This window comes from Gasterosteus aculeatus, chromosome 12 (assembly GCF_964276395.1).
Source record: "Gasterosteus aculeatus chromosome 12, fGasAcu3.hap1.1, whole genome shotgun sequence".
Classification (NCBI taxonomy): domain Eukaryota; kingdom Metazoa; phylum Chordata; class Actinopteri; order Perciformes; family Gasterosteidae; genus Gasterosteus; species Gasterosteus aculeatus.
This window is the reverse complement of record NC_135700.1, coordinates 11,298,448-11,320,245: the sequence shown is the minus strand read 5'-3', so window position 1 is coordinate 11,320,245 and position 21,798 is coordinate 11,298,448. Positions and strand designations below refer to the sequence as shown.

The following is a 21,798-nucleotide window of genomic DNA, read 5'->3' as shown; positions in this document are numbered from 1 at the left end:
TCTTGACCAATGGTTCAGTCTCAGGCATGAATTGACACATTTGAAAATATAAATACATAAATGTCAAGCTAAAAATGTAAAAGGCCAATGGTTGTATTTTTAAATATTAAAATAAAAAAACAAATATAAACGGAAATGGTATTTCTAAAAAAAAAAGAAGAAAACTTTCACAGTGAAAAAAATTGAAATGGAGTTCATTTATTTTCTCCAAATATACATCCCAAACTAGTATTGTTGCAATATTCATTCAGCGTGCAGACATGCACTCACAGCTTGCATCAGAGCCTTACAGAGCTTCACAGCGCAGATGTGTTTGTCTGTGAGAAAAACTATAAGGCTTTATTCCCGTTCTTTCCATCAGGATATCAGAACAGTGCAGAATAATATATTGCCAACACATTGTCTTTCCTATCAGGAAGAAATGGGACAGTTTGTGGCCTAGAGCCCACCACTGGTCCTCAGAGCTGGGGATTAGCAAGCTGCTCAGTTCTCTGTCTGTAGATAAGAAGACCTCATCAAACCCTGTCCTAACCACTGCTGTAGGATTTGCAGCGGAGTGTGTGTGTGTGTGTGTGTGCCTGCAGTTGATGGTGCATCGCTATGCTGCAGTGTGTCGACACAGGCTCAAGTTCTAAACCGGGAGTTTTTCAACCACTTTTATTGTTAGATGTTTGACTGTTATAGCATACGTTTCTCTTGAGGAAAAGAAACAAAAACCACAAAAGAAGAATGTCTCTTACAGCCCAAAAATGAAACCTGTACATCAAAACAGACCAAACGGGCGTGTTGGATCTTCGTGCTGGATGTGTCCCTTCGGCCCTGCGGCCGGGTCGCAGTGGGACTGCCAGTCTTTACTCACCGTGGTAGTTGGTGCTGCTGTTGCTGCTGAGGTAGGATTCCACCAGAGGGGCCTGTTCCTCGCTCTGTTTGGTCCGACGGGTGCGACATCTCCCGTCTACGTTAGACTGGACCATCAGAGGCTCCTGCCTTTTCTTCTTCTGCTTCTGTTCAAGGAGCGCTCGCTGTTGTGAAGGGGTTCACGTACGCACGCACACACGCACACACACAAATGTGTCCAGATAGAAAGAAAAATGATCGCGCCAACGTCCTCATTACAAGAAGGATTAAAGTAGCACCGAGGTCACTAAAGTAAGCACCAAAACTAGTAGGTCTTTCTACGTGCTTTACAGCTTATGATACATTTCTAAACAAAATGGCCTCAGTAAGTTAACTTATCTGCTAATTGTTTGAAATTGACTCACATATAATCGGTAAAAAACCTGTCAACAACTTAGAGTGGCAAAGCTTTATTGAGCCCTGAAGTGTTGAAACATAATACAGTATAAAGTACAAAATACTTTTGTATATTTGAAGTTAATTCATTTGTGATAATGACGTATGAGGCACGACTTAGTTTTCACACTGTAGGCAGAGTGTTGGGTTTAAAAGCCCGTTGCAACAACGCAGGAGGTGTTTACGAATGAGCTGCCCGACCCGCTTTGAGCCGAGGCTGGATGCAGCCACTCATCTGGACTGACTGTCAGCTATATGCAAGTCTTCAAACCAGAGCTCATCAAATATTGAAGGTTTCTATTAGTGAGAATTCAGGTTGTGCAGCATTAGAGTGCAACAGTCTTTCCTGTAACGCTCAAGACCTTGAAAGGCACATTTACAGAGTGCATGAATTTGATGTGGGGGTAAAGCGCAGGCCTGTAATGGACAGAAACTAGCAACCTTTCTCCCTCTGACCCAGAGGTTACTGACAAACATGAGAAATAAGTTTTATTTTTACATCACGTGGCACTTAAAACCTTTTATGACTCCAACAAAAATCCATTGAGTGAAGAGTAGAATTAGGAAGTAGATTCATGGCTTTAAACTAACAAACCCAAAATTTTGCAAATGCTAAAAAGACCATTTCTGAAATTGGAGCCTTCATAGTAAACCTATGTTGTACATATAGACGATGAACATATACATTGTATGTACATGACTACTGCTATGCTTGATGTTTTTTACACTATATTTACTGCAAACACTCACCTGTCTGTCCAGTTTCTGTTGTCGCAGGTTGGTGCCCTCATCGTCTAAAGTGCTTCAACGAAAAGAGAGATAAAGAGAGGAGGGGAATGTTAACATTTTGCTCCTGAGCAGTTTATACAGTTATAACAAAAACATTTTCCAAACCGCTTCAGTTCATTCAATGCGACTAATAGTGCAGCATAAGTTTGAAAAAAAAGCAGGATCTCACCATATATTAGCTTGATTGATTTTAAAATACTATAAATGCTAGTGAAACTTCAGGAAAAATGTCTATGCAGCAAGAAACCCTCAATAACCCTCATGGCTACATCCATTGGCTCGTTGTTCCCTGATAAACCAAACAAATATACGTGCACATATTTATTGTACAAAAGGGGGTTTTATCGCCATTTACTACAAATGTAAAATAAATGTAGGACTACTTATTTTAATGCATTCCATTTTTTAAATACAAATATTTATGTGTAAGGAACAACAAAGTTTGATCTTGTGCTGTGTGCACTTAATGAATATACAGTTCACTGTAAAGAGGACAATGCTTCAGCGCCAACAGAGCAAAGGAATTTTGGAAAAAGGGTTTTTTCTCTTCATGATAACTCATCAAAGAGGCACCGAAGCAGTTTAATGAGAGCCTTTGTGCTTTGATAGATAGAGCCCTCTAACCCCCCCCCTCCAAATAATAAGAGCCAGGAGGGTTCCCGCAAAGCAGCCAGTAAGCGTCCTCTGGGTGAGTGCAACAGCAACAGAATCTGAGGCATCACTTGAACACGACGCTAACGGTGATGTCATACTGTCCAGAAAAAAACCTACGGAGCTGGCATAGATAATTAGTGAGAACGGACCGGTTTCAGAGATCCTTAGTTTTCTTTGCTGAGCTATTCCCTTTACTAAACTAACTCACCGCTGAATTTCCCTGAAAATACAATTTTCAGATGCTTTTCCTCGCAGCAGCAGACGGATTATCTAATGTAAAATAGACCATTACACGCTCTCGTGGTTACTTTTCACTTGCACAGCTTGCAGCTGAAATGTTGTTGAACTGACAATAATGCTTCTAAAAAGCAACTGGGAGTGGAAGAAGATCTGCTCAACAGAGATCAGGTCATGCAGCAAACAGCACTGTCCATGTTTTTTTTTTTTTTAAATCCATGGCTCAGACGTTGTATGATGTACAGATTGTGCATGGCACATCTGGATCTGGAGCTAAATGAACAGCGGATGTCCTTCATTTGCACACTTCACTTCCAGGAGAGAGGACTTGATTGATAAGAGATGCTTTAATTGAGCCGATACATCGTACACCTCAAACTAGGTCAATGGACATATTTAGCTACAGCGATCAACCCCTCCGTCGGAGTAAAAGTGCCTTTCGGCAGGTCACCCAGGTGGTGCTGCATAAAAATGTGGTAAATGTGACAGATGCTACTATTCATTTACATTTTTTATATCTCTCAAAAGCATTCTTGTGTCCTCTGCAGCGGCTTTAATATGAGGCAAAGGGAAAGCTGGGACAAAAGGAAATTGCAGAGGATTCATTGTGAGAGGACCATCACGTCCCAGCAGCACAAATACACAAAAGACTGCACAATGTGAAGCAGAGTCCTGGTTTCAAACCGCAACATAATTCTCTGCTTCCCCGAACACTGCGTTCTATAGCAACCGGGTACAGTCTTTATCTACAGGACCATTATTCCATTTGGTGGTGCACTTCATAATGCCAGGGCCCACATGCCTAAAGGTCGGCGTGGCACTAGCAATACTGTTAAAGGACATTTGAGCAATTTGCCAATTGTTTCTCTCTCCACAGAATGCTTTAGTGGAAGGGGACCCATCAGGGAGAATATGGGCTTTATTTGTGGGCACTGTCACTGAAAAAACATTTTGGCAATGTGAAAGTTGAGGCTTTTTTCAGTGCTGTCTTTTTTAAATGATAATCTATTAACAAACAAACATTAATATAAAGGAATGACCAACAGTCACACAATCGTAATTTACATTGACATGAAAGAGTTTTGAGCAAGTCTTACATTTGAGAAGCATTCAATTTACGATGCAGTAATCTAATGATTAATGAAATACCAGAATCAGCATTGTTTAATAGACCAATGGACCAATGGTTATGTGACATGGCCGCCGTCATTTCTTGACATCCAGAGAGGATGCTGTCCTTCCATGCTAAAGGACAGAATAGTGATTATTTCCTACTTCTTTTTCTTTTTCTTATTGATCCAGTATTTCCATTTCTATCCAACAATTACATTTAAAAATCAAAAAGCAGATGCAGAATTTTGACATTTTGACAATTTGGCATTGGCATAGCTATTCGACTGTATTGTTCCTCTTCCAATGTGCTCTGATTGAACAGCTTTTAATTCCCGATGACCTTCACATATGACCCATTGGGGATTTGTTCATCCATCTGTTAATGCATGGCAAGAAAGTGAAGTGAAATTCATCTCATTGAAATGACTACTTTGGGAAAAGCAAAAAGACATCCAAAGCACTTGTGACAATATGTCCCCCACAAACTAGTTAGAACTTGACAGAAGCCAGTCTTTCTCTGTTACATTGTTAACTGTGCCAGCTGCAGCACTCCGTCTCCACATGAGACCTTTTATTATATTATTGCTTTTGTACAACAGTAGCGGTTGGTGAAGCTCACGAGTCAAAACCTACCTGAGTTGTACTGCTCCGCTTTCCAATAATCTCTATAAAAGTGCAGTACTTTAACCACTCATTACCAAAATCAGAGGTCATTCATCCGGTACGAGTGATTGTGAATCTGCGCTTCCAGTTCTTTTTCACAGAACTTGTGTGGGCCTGTATCTAAACGGTTAGAGGGAGATGAGAGGTTCTTTCAGAAGAGTTGGATAGAATGAGCCACAGGAGAAAGAGGAAAAGGTAAAAGTCAGATGAAATTATGTTTTTCCAGCACTCTTGACTGTAATTTCACATGTGCACATGTCGTTACACTGCTGATGAGTTACATGTGCAGTTCCCCGGGCAAAATCTAAAAAAAAAAGCTCCCCGGCCCCCCCGGGCAAAATCTAAAAAAAAAGCCATGGGTTTAAAGTGAAATGTAAGTTGCTTTGGATAAAAGCGTCAGCTAAATGACCTGTAATGTGTTAACCCTGTCAATGTATAAATATATCTGTGCTCTCAAAATACACAAGTCTCTCCTTTATTTTACATTATCCTCTGAGAAGTATGTGTATGTTTAAAAGATATATTTTACTTTTAACAATTGGACATTTTTCATGTCCAATTGCACGATATTCAAATGATTTTAAAAAAGCATTGATATGCATGTATTTCTATAATCAATTAAATTGGCTCCATTATAATGACTAGAAAGTGCAGAGCAGAGAGTCACAATATAATTGAAAGCACAATCTTTTTCCAGCGATGTATTTGAGTTAATGTGTTTCATTTTCAATTTTTCACTTTGCAATTTCTTATCCCTCCGCTTGAACGAGGTCTACTGCGGCAAATCTGTTTGTGTGATAACAGAAGCTAACAGGTGGTCAGTCAACATCCTCCATGGGCATTCTATGCTCTTCATGAATGTGAAAAGGCTGAATGTTACAGAGACAGAGTCAATCCTGCAGATCAGTCAATGAATACAGTTTGCCTGCAATATCAATGCTAGTTTTACAACAGAGGCAATGGAAAAGCATTTACCTCCTACTCTCTGTCAGACATGCAGACAAACAAAACACTCCATGTCTGCAATCAGAGTAATTGAGTGTGTGAATAGGCATCAGACAGGAATATAATGATTCAAACAAAGCTATCCCTGTGAAGGTCAAACAGCTTGTTATTCTGAAGTGACCAGTGCAACGCGCCTCTTGAGGTTCACAGGCAGCTTTACAATGTATTCGAGGAGACACCTGAGGTGCAAGAAGGTCAACAATATCAAGTATTTGGAAGGAAAGTACAATATTATTGATTAAGTCAAACTGTTGCTTTGTTAGTCCATCATCACGTCAAGGGAACACGTAGCAAACAAAAGCTTGTATTTCTCACTAAGTAGTGTGCAAAGCCTTCTTGTTCCACTAAAACAGAGGATTCCAACTGTAGGTTGCACATTTTAACTACATTGTTTACTCTGGACACAAATTGAGTTTTTTAATCAACTCTGCCAGCCAACAGTGAACATGAGATTCAGGAGGCAAAGGGATCATTAACTTCTGAAAAACTAATTGACATAATTATAAATTCCTTTTTGAGAATACACCAATTTCACGACTTCTGCTGACACTCTGTGTCTCCCTCCCATGTCAGAGGAAGAAAAGAGAGAACTAAAGCTTTGCACACATCTACTTTGGAAATGCTAATCTGGCTCCCCACAGAGAAGAGTCTGTGTTTGTGAGCTATTTCTTCTTCATTCTGTGAATTTTGGTGAATGCACGCACAGAATATCCGCGATTGGGGACCTCGAAGAAGTAAGAGTTTTTCATGGCGGCTTCTCTTGATGAGGGAAAACGGCTCATTGAGGAACCACCAATCCCTCTACCGCTGAGGCTGGAACGGCATACTGTGAAAGACCACTTTGGAGTGATTTATGTTCATTTATATTATTTTTACATCAACTTTCAGCAGAACAGAAATTGAAGCGACGAAAAGGTCAAAATGTAGAATGATGTCATGAATGGTTAATACTTGTTTGTTAAAAGACTTTGTAAAATGGTTTTATAACAAACATGAGATCAAACATGATACGTAAATATCAGTGTCCTTACAGTCTTTTCCAGCTACATCTCTAGTAACTTATAGCAACAGGGAGCCAATGGAATCAAAGCAAGAAGGGAAACCATGGCAATGGGTATTCAATCAGAGGAAAGCGCCGTCAGTGTTCGTACTGCACTTGAAATGAAGAAAGCAGGTTTTACAGGTAGATACTGAAAGTCCTTATACTTTAGCAATTTACAAAAAATACTTTGCTTGCAGCATCATATAGTCCAAACCATTCACACACAAAGGCAGGCACTTCCTCTGTGATTCTTTCAAAGACATGAAATAATATATTGCATTCTGATTTATATTTTCCAATTAAAACTAATTTTCTGAATCGAGTACAGAACTAATCCTGAATGAAATGACTGACAGTTTTATACACAATAAAACTGTGTAAGGAAAAATAAACAAAATTAAGAATTCAATTTATGGGAATCCCTTTGAATCATCATTGATATATGTCTAAATATGTCAATACAAAAAGAAACATTTTCCCACTAAACCTGTTCATACTAACAAATAATAAAACCAAGAATAATACACCCATTATGTTTCCATCCATCGACTGTTACTGTCATTAGAAGCACATGACCGAACACCATCCACGACACGCAGACATGCACACACCGCTTCTAAAGAGGACCACTGTGCCCGCTCTCTCTCTCTCTCTGGTGGTGGTGGTTCACTACCTGTAGGGAATCCAGTCCGAGGAGTGCTTGGAGCTCATTCTTCTTCGATCACTCTGACTGCCGCCGCCTACGAGATCAGAGGCCGGCGATCACAGGCGGAGAGCCCGCGTCGCCTGTTCATCTTCTGCGCGCAGCCCAAAGCTCCCCGGCCCTGCCTGCGCTTCTTCCTCCTATGCCCTCTATCCGTGCAGCAGCAGATGACTAACGAGCCAGACAGAGGGACAGAGACGGAGACAGAGAGACAGACAGAGAGAGAGAGAGAGACGCGCTCCTCAGTCGTGCACGCCGAGCACGTGAAAATAGCCGTTTTCCTCTCTACCATGTGTACGCTTCCATTCAATGCCTCCTCTCTCCTCCCCTACCCTCCTTTCTCCTCTCCTCCCCTCTCGTCTATTCCCTCGCTCTGTAGGCTCTGTCTAAATCTCCCTCCGTTTCTTGCCCTTTAAATCTCTCCCCCCTCTTCTTTCCTCTCTGTCCAAATCTCGTCTGTACCCGTCCACCCAATTTATCTCCCCTTATCCTTTGTGTATCACCTAAAGCAGCATCCAGTACAAAGCGTATAGACGGCGGCTCTTTTCTGCCCTCCTTGATGTTCCTTCCACGCTATTTCTGCGCAGCGCAGAAGGAACATCAACACTGCACACCTCTTTGTGAAGACACACACACACACACTTTCCCCACTGTGTGTTTTTGCGTGAGGCATGTAAAGCAGGGATTCGGATGTGTTTTCTAGACCATTATCTATTTATTTATTCTTTCAGAGTAAGAGGCATTAGCATGTAACTGTGCAGACTAGTGTTAACAGCCTTTAATTCAACACTCTGCAGCCAGACAAAGGCACCCTGTGATGGTGCCACAGCTCCCAACCTCTCTCACACACATCTGCTTCCGCCCTCCGTCTGCAGCCCTCCACTGTCACCTCACATGCACACATCGCTCAGTGTGTCCCCGGGGTTATTCAGGAGTCCGTCTATAGGCAGTTGAAGCCAGCGGCTTCCTCGTAACAGAAATTCTTTATAATGAGTCGATTCATGTGTGACTCCCTCACCAAATGTCGGCCCTTCAAGCGTGCGTTGGCTGGTTTTAGGGAAAGGGTTCAGAATCATCTGAACCACTCCTGCTTTGGGGAAGAAAATGTAAAGCTCGTGGCCACGGATCAGAGCGTGTTCCATTCTGCTGACTACTTGCAAAACAGCTTCAAGCTAAATCTTTTGTTTGCTGCATTTCGTCGTCCGTGCGTTCGTTGCACCAACATTCACACAGATTTGGGAGGTTCAGCGCACCAAGAACACACTAGATGTGTGTAGCATTCGCCCAGTATCTAGTTCTTCCTCCCAAGGTTATAACTCACATCATGTGCTCATCAAAAAAGGAGACAGTGTGTCACATGGTACAGCTGTAATATGGCATTCAGCATTGCGTTAAAAAAAGGTTATTTACCATTTCATGAATCACTAATAAGTCCAATCAAGAATCATCCCTTTACTGGGCACATTGAGAAAAACCGGTGTGTATATATAGTCTCTCTCTCTCTCTCTCTATATATATATATATATAGGGTCCACACGTCTTTTAATCTCAGTATGAATTAACCTATTTAACCTGAGTTTGTTAGAGAGCATTATTGAACAAAGAGCATCAAGTGCTCATCAAATAGCTCCTTGGATAAAGTTGTAGCGAAGTATGAAGCAGGGTTAGGTTATTAAAAAATATCCCAAGCTTTGAACCTTTCACGCAGCACCATTGAATCCATCATCAAAAAAATGGAAAGAATATGACACAACCACAAACACTCACACACACATTTGATTTCATTCTCCTTACAGCATCAAAGGCAACTGCAAAACACAGTGAACCATTGATTGTATTCTCCAGTGGAATGGCCTTTCAAAACTGTCAATTCACAACAGTGTTTTCTTTCATTCAAACAGAGAGCAAATGTTGACAGGATTGACAGTAAAATCAATCAGCTAAATATGCAAACAGATCGCGTGTCTCTTCCTCCGTGTCTAATTCCACCCGATCATGTTTGAATAAAGTACTAGGGAGACAAGTGGCTCATGTTATCTAACAAGATTGCCAATATTAGAGACATTTCTTTGTTCAATTTCGGGTGTTTATGTAATAAAGACCTGTTATTACGTTCAGTCAAAAGGATATTATATCCTTTTGAATTACTGAGAACCATGTGGACAAAAGTTTGTGTTTGACTGAAGTAGGCAGTGAGGCCAGCTGTCCCTCCTGCACAGCTCTGCTGCCGTTTCTTCTTCAAATCAAACAACCACAATTCCACCACACAAGAAAGGTCGAACTGAAAGACAAAACCAACAAACTGTCGCGTGTTTCATTTGGGGTTTTGTCATTTAGTCCAATTCTTGTGATAAACAACTAGCGGAACGGAAATTCGCTGAAGAAGAAGAACAACCAGCTTCATCACTCCTCCTCGTCGCGATCACCACAGTAATCAGGTGGACATCTTGTCTCAGTGAGGATGGTTCCCCGAGCGCTCTGCGTCAAATGAAATGGGCCAAAGGAGAGAATGTTTACATACAGATATACGCAATTACAAACCGAAGTCAATAATGTGGTTAATTGTATGTCTACACAGCAGCTGCTGTGATGAAAGTGGAAGTAAATGCAAGAAGCTACTCCCCAGAGGAACAGGTGTAAGCACGGAACCCTGCTTAATATTTCATGCTAAAGGGGGGTCTTTGAAGTCTGGCCATGAGGGATTTAGAAATGAAAGCTGACTTTCATTTCATCTGGTGAAAACCAAACTATATTCTCGAATGTAACGGAGTGCTTTCTTCTTCTCCCCTCATCCGGCCTTACAGCCATTAAAGCATTAAACAGCAAATGATAAGATCCTCTCAACAAATTTGATTTTTCCAGTGCAGAAGTTGTACTTTGAGTTTCCCCCAGAGGCTTTTTATTGTTGGTGACAGAGGACAAGCGGTATCAGTAATTATAATGCTACTGGCACAGAGAGCACACGCTGATGCGAAAATGGATCTCTGGCTTGTGTCTGCATGTCTTAAAAAACACAGCTGCAGAGCACACAGTACCAATGATGTAACAGCCTGATCACGCATGCAGGACATGTGACAACGGATGAATCAACCACTAGCCACGTTGTTACACGGGAGCCACTGCTAGAGAGTTCCCCACATGCAAAAACAAAACGTTTGTAAATCATCCGCTAGATTTCATCCCCAGCAAGGATGTGGTGCGTGCGTCCCCTCAAAGGGGCTCTACTTTCCATGGGAGGGGTCTGTGGGGTTGCATGGTTGCTCCTCATCCTCAAGCCCGAGGTTATAAATGTCACACTTGACATTTATAACCTCAAAGATATCACATATAATGCAATACACAAGTCAGAGCAAATGAGGCGGTAAATACCAGTGATATTTCATCACTCTTGTCCGAGTTCATAATAAAATTAACGTTATGACGCATCATTTAAACATATGGACATTTGACCAGGATAGTGGGAAATATATCCATCTGTGGCACAGTGCCGGAAGAATTAATCCTACTCACATAATAACCTGTCAAATACTTCAGGGGACATTTCCCAACGTGGCAACGACAGCGTGATTGCACCGTTAACAATGGTAAGTGGTCTCTAGTGTTCCAACCACTCAAAGCGCTTTAACACTACATGACATCATTCACCCATTTACACCCGTTCATACACTGATGACAGGAGAACCACACAGTGACACCTGCCATCAGTCACTAACATCCACACACTGTAGTCAGAGCTACAGTTGGGTTAAGTGTCTTTCCCAAGGACACATCGACATGCAGGTAAGCAGAGCCTGGAATCGAACCGACAATCCTCTGATTGGAGGACGACCGCGCTCCCCACTCACCCACAGTCGCCCCAATGACCACCAGGCATTGGCTTAGTGATGGAAGTTGCAAATGATAAACTGTCTGTGTTCTCCGGATTGAGGCAACAGAAAGCTGCATATGGAGAAAATCTTGGAATGTGTCCTAATAACAGTATGACGTACGCAGGCCTTAAAATGGAGCTTTCGGTTTAGTAATGTTGATTTGACATGAAGTAAGCAAACAAAGAAAAGGTTTATTATTCTGGAATATGAACGATGAAATACGAACAAGTGCTACTTGATGTGCACCAAAATACAGGGTTTTGAAAGAGTAATGTAACGATGAGTAACATCTACACATAAAGGCCTGTAAGAAAAAACGTATTTTAGTAGTACATTTAAAAAAGCTGATATTCAGGAGTGAATTGGATATTTATTCTGACATCTACTTGAGTAATCCAAGCTGTTCTCAGTAAACATTTGATTGTTCTATTCATAGAGTGCCGAGCTACCACACCGCTTGATAATGTTGGAATAACTTAACTAAACGCAACACAGAATAGGAAAAGCTGATCTACACGTATGAATGATTAAAGAAAAATATATACAAAGAGCACTTTCTGACCGAAACAGCTTACTGAGGGGTTCTACGGGTTTGCAGGAGTCTCGTGGTCTCTATAGAAGATGCAACATCGTCATTTATAGATGAAGACCTAGAAAGATGCACCCATGCAAATTACAAAAGTAAATCTATTTACTGAGTTATTTATTGAGTTATGGTGGGTGGCTCTGAACAACAAAACCAGCCTATGAAGGTTTCTGTGAGGCATAAACAGTGCCATCTTTATTTTAAGGGGAGTTGTAAATCTCTGTGTAAGAGGGAGAGAGATTTTTGAATTTATTATTATTTAGTCACATTTCAGGGATCAATTACGTTGTATCAGATCTGGTAGAACTGTGGATGTTTTTGTACTCAACCTTGCAGCACAACATTACACAACGTAACATGTCGAAGAAATCGGCAGGTGGGGGACCGACGCACATGCACACACACATTCACAGTTCTTGTATCAACAAAAATCCCAGTATGTCATCCCTCAATGCCCAACGGGAGGGCATGCATAAAACATGATTTGGATTAGAGAATGTCACGCTGAATGAAACAGTGTCCCAGTGTCCCAGTGAGGGAACCAGATTGACTGCCACAATACACCAAAGTTCCTGTGTGTCCTCCTTTTCATAACACTGCTGCACCTGTGCATGTGCAGTATGCTGCTGCCAACTGTAAAGGTAACAGGGTGGTCAGGAGAAGCTGACTGACATTTGAATTCTTTTTTGCATGTCAAATTTAATTCCTCAACGCAATTATTGGGATGAATAACTAAAGCTAAACATGACATGAACACTGACTTAATAACACACGCTGAGATCGGAATCGATCCCCCCGTGTTGCAACTGAACGAAGGCCATATGTCTTGAGCTCTGCTAAATTGTAGCCTATATGGCAACCAAGCGTTTCCACGGGCAACAAACAAAGACGCCCAGCGTAGTATAATAACAGGCACAAAATCCAACATGGACTCATGATTCATCTCTTACATTTTCTGCAGACGTGTTTACATTTCTAGGCTGCCACATTTTGCCCGTATTTTTCATTTGCAATATGTGATTGTATCCCAGCTGCTACAAGTGTACTTATTTGTTTTTTTTAAACATTATATTACCCCAAAATCCTGTTGTCTCAACCATGAATTATAGTGTTTTCCACATTATTGATCAATGGTCGTCTTTATACCTGTATGTACTACAACATATCATGCACAAAGGATCAAACTATTTCCTCCCTCCACAACACCGACAATAACAAGTCGGAATGAGGCTTTTCTAGAGGAAGTCAAAGATATTTGATGTGAACATACAGTTTTAATAATGATTCAATATTCCAAAAGCTGCTGTCGATTTAAGTTTTGCTCTATCATCAAATTGGATGTGTGAACATGGCACAAGTTTATAGTGTTCATGAATAAAACAACTTATTTTATAAATTGCATTAAAAACTCCATTTCACACTCCTCAGCTCACTATGCATATTTGCCTTGTTATGTTTTACCGCAAAACTATCCCAGTCCTTTCCAATATATTGCATTTTAAATGATACTCCGTGCGCATTAATGGACCATGAAAAGTAAAAAGAAAACAATCTGGTGTACAGTTTGTCCTTTAGAGGTTATCGACCTGAATTTGTTTCAGACTAACTACAGCTCAGACAGAGCGAAGCACACACATTGTTCTTCACACCCTGTGACAGAGAGGCAGAGATGTTAAATGAGAGCGTCACCTCGTCAGTCATCGAATCCCGCATCTATCTTTGATGATTACACGCATGTGACTCACGGTTTCTGCTCATGTGTCCCTTTTCTGTTTTATCTTTCGTTCTCAAATGAGTTGTTTGTTGAAACAAGTTGAAATACCTTTCTGCGTGAAATGTATCTGGCCATTCTATGTAGACTCAGGGGGAGCGTTGTTAATGCAGGCGGGGAGCTGTGGTGTGCATCCTAACTCAGCATCTTTGTGAGGAGTCGCCGCCTGATGTCTCCCTCTGACTCACGCTCTACTGCCGGTCGGCTCCCGTGACCATGGCAACAGTGGAGACTAATTATCATTTAAAAGCTCACCGGTCAAATATAATATCTGCTTCAAGAAGAGAACACACGCACACGTACGCGCAACACACACACACACACACACACACACACACACACACACACACACACACACACACATACACGCATGCGCGCACACATGTTAGTTACCATCAGCAACAACAATGTTCTTACATTTAGTTGTGATGATTTTTCTTGACCAACAGGGGGACACATTGAACGGAGACAGACAGGTGTAGTTATCATCTGTGGACACATGGGGGCGCTCTACAATAGCGCAAGCTTTGCATCAAGGAGAAAGTACTTTCTTCAGACCCTGTGAGGGAGCAGAATCAAGAGCTAAGCACATCTTCTATGAGCGAACAACACTCAGTTGCACGGAAAATCAGTTCCCGAACACAGTGAGCCGGTTCCTTTTATGTATTCTTCTTCATCAAAGACGCTCTTACGCTGCGTGTGATGGACCGGAGATGCGGGATGGAATGAAACCTGATGTGTCATGTTGAAAATGAAAGTCACTGATATTCGATCACAAATCTCAAGGCCTCCAAGCCTTCCTCTATTGTTTGTGCGACAAAAGTATCATGTGCTTTCTTTTATTTTTTGTCTTTATATTTGTCCATCATTAGCTAAACATGCAACATAATTCCAAAAAAACAGATGGACTGAGGATCAAGAAATATTATTACTACGGCCACATCTTTTTATTCTAACTAGCCATACTGGAGACAAACATTTTTTGACTCGAATATTCTGTTCTGTGTTTTGGGACCTCGTGACATTGTGTATTCAGTGAGAGACTCATTAAATGTTCAGGAACCAACAGTGGATAAAATGCCCGGAGGAAAACGAGAGAGAGAGACTGACATATTGTCTTTGTGTGTTCCTGCTATCGGTTAGGACTTATTAACACTTGATTTTTAATAATTAAGGGGATTGTCACACGACATGTGTATCTCCTAATAAAGGCAATGTCTTAGTCTCATGTCGATCTTCAGTGGCCCGTGGCAGACAATGTGCCTGCTCAGGCCCCGTTTAAATGAAGCCAGCTGCCTTCTCCATGTTTAACAGATCAAATGAATATGAATCAGATGGTAAGATGGTCCATGATCCCTCCAGTCCATCAGCAGTAACAATATCATCATCGTCGTCGTCGTCATCGTTACAGAGCTGCAGTGGGGTAAGAGAAAATGTCTAATTATCTATCATTTAAGTAGCACAATGATAATAAAATTGTTTTATATAAAACATATTGACAAACATTTGATATCTACATGTCAGATTAATGTTGCGGTTATATTTGTATTATCAGATGGCCGGTGGCAGTGTGAACGTAAAGTTAACGCATTATTTAAAAATGATGTATGTAGCCAAAGTGACCTTTAATAGATGAATAAGACACTGTTAGTAATCAAAAGGGACAGGATCTGTTACGTGATTGGACGTTCATTTCAGTCTAACTAACTCGACAATCACACCTTTTTGTCTTTATTAACAGAGAACACTTGGAATACAGTGTTTTGAATCAAAATCTAACTTTAAGAACAAACTGAGGCGATGCTCATTGGAGATAAAACACAAATGTCCTGTGTAATGTAAAGACCTGTGATGTATTAAAATATAGTGGCCTAAAGGTAATGCAGAAAGAAGCGCAAAGAGTGAGCTACAATGCTGATGGTATATTAGAGAGCAGAGGGGAAAAGATCAATGAAAGCGAACCAGGAGGGGAAAAGAACAGATGAGATAAGTAAATCAATTGCACATAGAATAAATGAGTAAAGGAGAATAAAGGACAAAGGTCTCTGTGGTCCCATTTCTCCTCACATTCATCCCTCTCATTACCTGTAAGTGATTGTTTACAGAATATAGAATATAGGCCCTGAACCATAACGCCAGTACTGCTCTCTAATGCACTCAGTGACGTGGCTCGATGCCCACATCCATTATGTGCATTTCATCCAGTTAAATTCATTAAACAATGAATATACTTTATGTTTTCTAAACATGTTAACATATTTCCAGTAGACAAGAAGCAAGATATTTCCCATTTTTCAATTATCATGACTTACTATTAAGTTAAGTTTCTGGACATCGGAATATGCTGATGAAGTATTCCTCACCGGTCTAACGTTTTTTGCTGTAAGAGCGTTTTTTATTGTGCTCATCGCCAGACTTTTTACAGAAAACCACTGTAATGATGATTCGACGAGTGGAGGGAAGAGTTCTGCTTTACCTTAGTGTTTGCAGCACATTTGTGTTCGTTTAAGTGTAAATGCAAGTATTTACGTATGCAAAGTGCATATTAATCAAAATAATTAATAGAAACAAAATGGCTGTTTACACATGTGTCATTACAAAAAAATATTCTCCCCTTTAAATTTGACACGTGTCCAGTTCATAGTGTATTTCATTCACATGGAGGTGAAACAACACAAGAATAAAGACAAGCTCAGCTCGGTAATCAAAAGGCAAAGCGCCCGTTGAGTCAAGGCAGTGTACTGGTATAAAAAGCCACGCATGCGGCCCGGCGGTACAGCTGCCGTGTCATTCTGCTACAGACTCCTGCTCCAAAGGAACACCTGCTGCTTAAAAGCTAATTCAACCCAAATCCACTTTGATGCGGAGGAGAACCCACAGGCTCTCCTGAACGAGTGACACAGCAAAAGGCATCAAAGTGAAGGGGCTACAACCGCCGCCACGCCGCTCGTGTAGTGATTGTGATTCATGGAAGAGGGCGACGCTATTCCTTTGATGGAACCGAGGATTTATTTTGTTTAGAAATGTGAAGCTGACAAAAGATTACCTTCAGTGATGGAATTCGGTCATGATTCAAAAACAAAGTCCTTGGTTTTACTTTAAGAGAATTTACATATTCGTATAGTATTTAAGGTACCCTTTTGACGTGTTACTGCTCTGTATCACAAAGTCATATTCCTGGGTACATTTTTTGGAGAATGAAACGATGATTCTAATTAAAGACAGAGTTGGAAAAGTGGGTAGAAAACGAATGGCTGCCCCAGCTAATAGCTGCCTAACAAGCTGGGAGGCTATTTAATGTTTGATGATTCAGAATAAGATGTCGTTATCTATTTCTCTTCACACTCCGGCATCACTGAGAAATTATCGAAGCCTTGAAAATTTGGCCCACACAAACACCTCCGCGCCTCTAATCTGCATCTCCAGCACTCTGTCACACTTCACATATCTTTTTTTCATCTCTACACAGCAAACATAATCATCAGGAATCACTAGAAGACATTTAAGAGGCTCCATCCGGGACTCTAGCTGATTGCCTCCGGTTATCTGCATCTGAAACGTTCAACGTTTTAAAAAAGCAAGACAGAGGTGAACAAAATCTAGGCCTTTTTGTCTGTCTTTATTTCCTGCCACCGCAGCACCAGCATACAGAGACTCAGAGAGGAAGCTTCTCTCACCCGATGTCAGATCCTACTCGTCAGCAAGATCAGAAGGGATGCGACTTGGAACCACAGCAGCAGGTCAAGCGCACGGCTACCAACACAACCAGAGTTTTTTCCTTTTTTGACTGCAGAGGAAGGATCGGCCTGACAGGCTGGCTGATTGCCTGCCAGGGCGTTTTCACACACTCACTTTGAAAAAACACCTGAGCTTCCCCTCGGAGGATGCTGTAGCACACAGACCATCTCACTCCTTGTGTCTCCTCACCGGACTCTCTTCTATCCCTCCACTACGTTGTCTGCTTGTTTGTTTTAATTGATTATACAAATAAAAAACAGGTAACTAAAACCCAAGACAGCTATGTGACCATATTTTGGGCTTTGCTAAGCAGCTGTGATATGATTTATGATTATGTGGTGGGGACGTGAATGCAGCCTTCTCCTAATTAATGCCAGCAGTAAACGGCCCCTATTTAGAGGTATGTAGCTTTCGACAATTACTAGTTTTAGGATTAACGACTCCCAAGTTGTTGTCTTGTACCCGCGGCTGTTTTGCTGTCTGTTGGGAGAATAAGCACCTGCGGTAAGACCCCTACGACACTGTTGAGGATTGCTGTGTCGCTCCTGAGGTGATGTACTGACAGCACCTCATTTACTGCAGAAAAAAGGTAAACCGTTACTGAGCTGTGAACTGCATGAGGGCTTGAGAGGGCTCGCTGAGCTGGAGAAATAAGAAATGACAGGGCTCATCGACAGCGCCAATGAGAGGTGGGGAACTGCATTGTTTATACCGAAAGAAAATGTCAAAAAACGGTCAAATTACATCATTTTCACTGATTAACGTTTGAAGATGCAACAGTTTATCAGCCTGTGATGCTGAATCCTCTAACATCTCATGGTGGTTTGTGGAAAGGCTCTCAGGCTGAGTGGACATTGTGACACTTTCTGGTCACAGCTGTCACTTCGGCTGCTCTCCCGCAGCAGTCATAGCCCGCTTTTCTACACTCATCTCTCCGCTGAACAAAAGGTACCTCTGCGATCCAAAACAGAAATACTTCCACTCATCCAGGAATAACGCGAGAAAAAAAAGTGATAGTCATCAAACTAGACGACACGGCAACTGTGGTTTCCCCTCGGCTTACACCGAGACGATGGTGATGTTTGTAGTTCCATCAATTGTCTGTTTGCAGTATCTTTACAATTTCCATTCCGGTTGTCATGACAACCACACTCAACACCGTCTCTCCTCTGGGGCCACTTTCATCCATGGTGATTTTATTGTTTTGACAACAACAAAAAATGTGTTTCTTTTACAACGGAGTAGCATGGAGCCTGGTAAATCAATCGCAAACCTTTTAAATCTGGTTGTAATTTTCCAACTCAGGTGGATGGTTCTTTGTGACCCATTTTTAAAAACACTAATTGAAAGTTGTGTTACTCTGTGTGTGGCTGACAAACACTCTTGTGGGGGAGGTTCTCTTGCAAATCTAGAACTTGGGCCTGAATTATTATTTAAATACCAATAGGCATTTTCTGCATATCCTCCAAACAATCAACAACACACTTTCTAGCAGGCTTCAGCGTATGGAAGGCAGTACAGGGGGTTTACACATAGTTGGTCTTTGAGTACTGAATGACAACAACTCTTGCTGTTGTCATGAGCACAACACATAGCAACCCATCAGATGTTACCTGAAACCCACTTACATAAGTAAAGTTCAGATGCTTGAATCATTATAATACTCTATGAAAGTACCTCACAAACACAATCCAGTGAAACCTCTGGCTGCACGTCTGGATTCATAGTTAAATATTATCAGGAGGCAATTTGAGTGTCTCGTCAGCTGCACAGATTCCAAACCAGCAGAGTTGACAGCTTGCAAGCTATCCAGTAGGAAATTCAGGCCACTGAGAAAACAACACAACGCCTCCCAATTAGAGACATACTGTACAGACTTAGTACATATCAGACAGGCCAAGCACACTGAAATGAATGCAAAATGCATGGTCACTATAACTTGTTGTTTTTAACGTTTGTGGCAGGTCGCTACCCTACCAGAGCCATGTAATGCGTCTCTACGTTACTCCTCGAATAGCCCGACATATGGTCACTTCCATTTACTGCTTGCAAAAAAGCCAATTGGGCGACGTCAAATTGGAGGTAACCTAAACTGCAGTAAAGAAAAAATGGATAATTGACGTCACAATGACCACATCCACTTCTAATTTACAGTCCACGGGAGAGCCGGATCCCAATGACATTATGCAAATAATAAAACTGTGTACTGTGTCGGCCCAAAAGCTGTCATAAGCCACACTGGAATTAATAGCAGCCTTGAACTTTTGTGTGAAACAAACACCAGATGAGAGAAATTTCACCGCTTCACTGCGTTCCTCTTTTTCACCATCGGTTTATCCTGCACAGTTTGAATGGGGTGGGTGGGGGGGGGGGGGCATTGTTCACCAGGCAATTCACACTAACCTCTGTTAATTTTATACAGAGTTATGTGGCTCTGAATTCTATCTTGCCAGCCCACCGTTCCCCTCCATCTCTAGGATACAGTGTTTACCGAGTGGAGGACAGGACAGGCTGTCTGACATGACCTACAAATCCTGCCCGCATCAAACACATCAGTAAGACATTGTTGAGTATGACCAGACGCATTCACATATTCAGGTATACTTTGCACACATCAAACACTCCAAATAAAAGGAAGGTACATATAGACAAAAACAAGGTGTTCATTTATTCCAATGGTTGCTTAAAGGCTTATCCACAGCGCATTGTTGGTGCATTTATTATGAACAAATAGAATTGAGGATTTCACTCAAAGGCCCCAAACGGGTGTACCCTCTTACTCTGGCGGATTAGACTTGAAGTTGGGTGGAGCTCAGGGAAACACACACACAATCTCTACACCAGAGAAAGCAACAACCAGCAACACCCGTTATTGAGCTTCTAGCCTCAATAAAAAGGAATAATCCTAATTATTCATTGACCAATAAACAGGCCTGTACCTTCAAGCTAAGCCCAAAAACAAAATCTTTTCTGGAGTATATAAAATACGCTATTGCTGTAAAAGCAAACGATACTGCTCCAGTAATAAACAGAGGCGAGCACGTCTTACAGTCTACAGCTGCTCACAGACAGTAGCCCAAACATGACTTCACAACGCTGGTGGTGGTCTCTTGAGATGTCCAAGCGCAGATTCGGAATACCAATTATATTGTGTGAGCCAACGCAGTGAGGGTGAGCCATCCTCTACTGACGGAGGCGAGGACTAATTGGTCATCAGGAACAGCAGGAATCAGTGTGCTTTGTACTGTAGTTGTGCTGACGCAGTAAATGTATTGATTTGATTAGCATACTTAAAGTGGGTTTTATTCATATTTGAGCCATTTAAAAAAAGGCATAATTATTCAAACTGACTCATTCACACTGAAGTCTGACATCATATTGATGACACACACAGGCACAAAATGAAAATTTTGCCATCTTCTTGATATCATATTGATATTTGTCCTGACCACATCTGACACCCCCTGCTGAGACAAAGCCTGCCAACTTCCTGTCTACTAGATCCAGCTCCGTGATTGAAGCTCTTCATCTTGTTTACAGGGAAAGTCTGCCAGTGTGCTGCCATTGTCAGTTGTCAAACAACTTTTAGAATAATGTCATGTCATCACTCTACAGACAGACAGATAGACATATTGAGTATTATAAAACGGGGGGGGGGGGGGGGGGGGGGGGCAGACATCCAGTTCATCTGCCAACAGACACAGTAGGATGCTTCGGATTCTTAATGCGCTCCCATCGCATACGTAACAAATGCGCTGCACCGGTCAACTAATTACGCGTGAGCCGGGATGAGGGTTCCCACCAACCGGAACAAACGTCGGCCCAGCACGACGCGCACGCAAACAAATTGGTTTGAATGGTTTACATGTCAACATGGGGGAAGCTTACCTGTCATAACTCCACCTACTGTAAGACATGCTCCTGTTGCCGCTGACTCCCTCCATGACGCACCGGACGGACTGGACCGGCTGTTGAGACGGATCAAAGCGCGAGCCAACGGGAACTACCCGAACCGAACCGCCGTTAGATGACTGAGCAAGGGAGGCTGTGCACAGCCAGGCGCGCGCCCTCCCGTGGGCTGTACCACCGCGGAGAGGGGAGCGCGCACGGCGCGTGGTAACGTGCAGCCTGCTGACTGGGTCCTGCGTGTCAGTGGAGCGTCCGAGGCACTTGCGTGCAGTTGAACGAGCGTATCCATGAATGAAACTGGGATTTGTTTATTGGGATCATTTTTCGGTCTTGTGCACCGCTTGAGGGCAAACACAACCATTTCATCCATTTGCTGGTTAGTTGAAAAAGGAATCTCTCTCTCTCTCTCTCTCTCTCTCTCTCTCT

The 21,798-nt window shown here is 41.9% G+C and overlaps 1 protein-coding gene across 2 annotated transcripts in view; it reads right to left on the bottom strand.

Annotated features, from left to right (window-relative positions):
* Positions 1–21,538, bottom strand: part of tub (TUB bipartite transcription factor) — a 31,058-nt gene extending 9,520 nt beyond the window's left edge. The window contains exons 1-3 of one of the 2 annotated variants that reach the window (XM_040160394.2): positions 21,352–21,538; positions 2,044–2,095; positions 860–1,022 (exon numbers count right to left, since the gene is read on the bottom strand). In XM_040160394.2, the coding sequence (XP_040016328.1) occupies positions 860–1,022; positions 2,044–2,095; positions 21,352–21,407 (271 nt within the window). In that variant the 5' untranslated portion in view covers positions 21,408–21,538. Of the gene's footprint in view, positions 1–859; positions 1,023–2,043; positions 2,096–7,469; positions 8,264–21,351 lie in introns of those variants that run through there. The other variant, XM_040160386.2, reaches the window with a different exon arrangement.
* Positions 21,539–21,798: the final 260 nt, after the last annotated feature.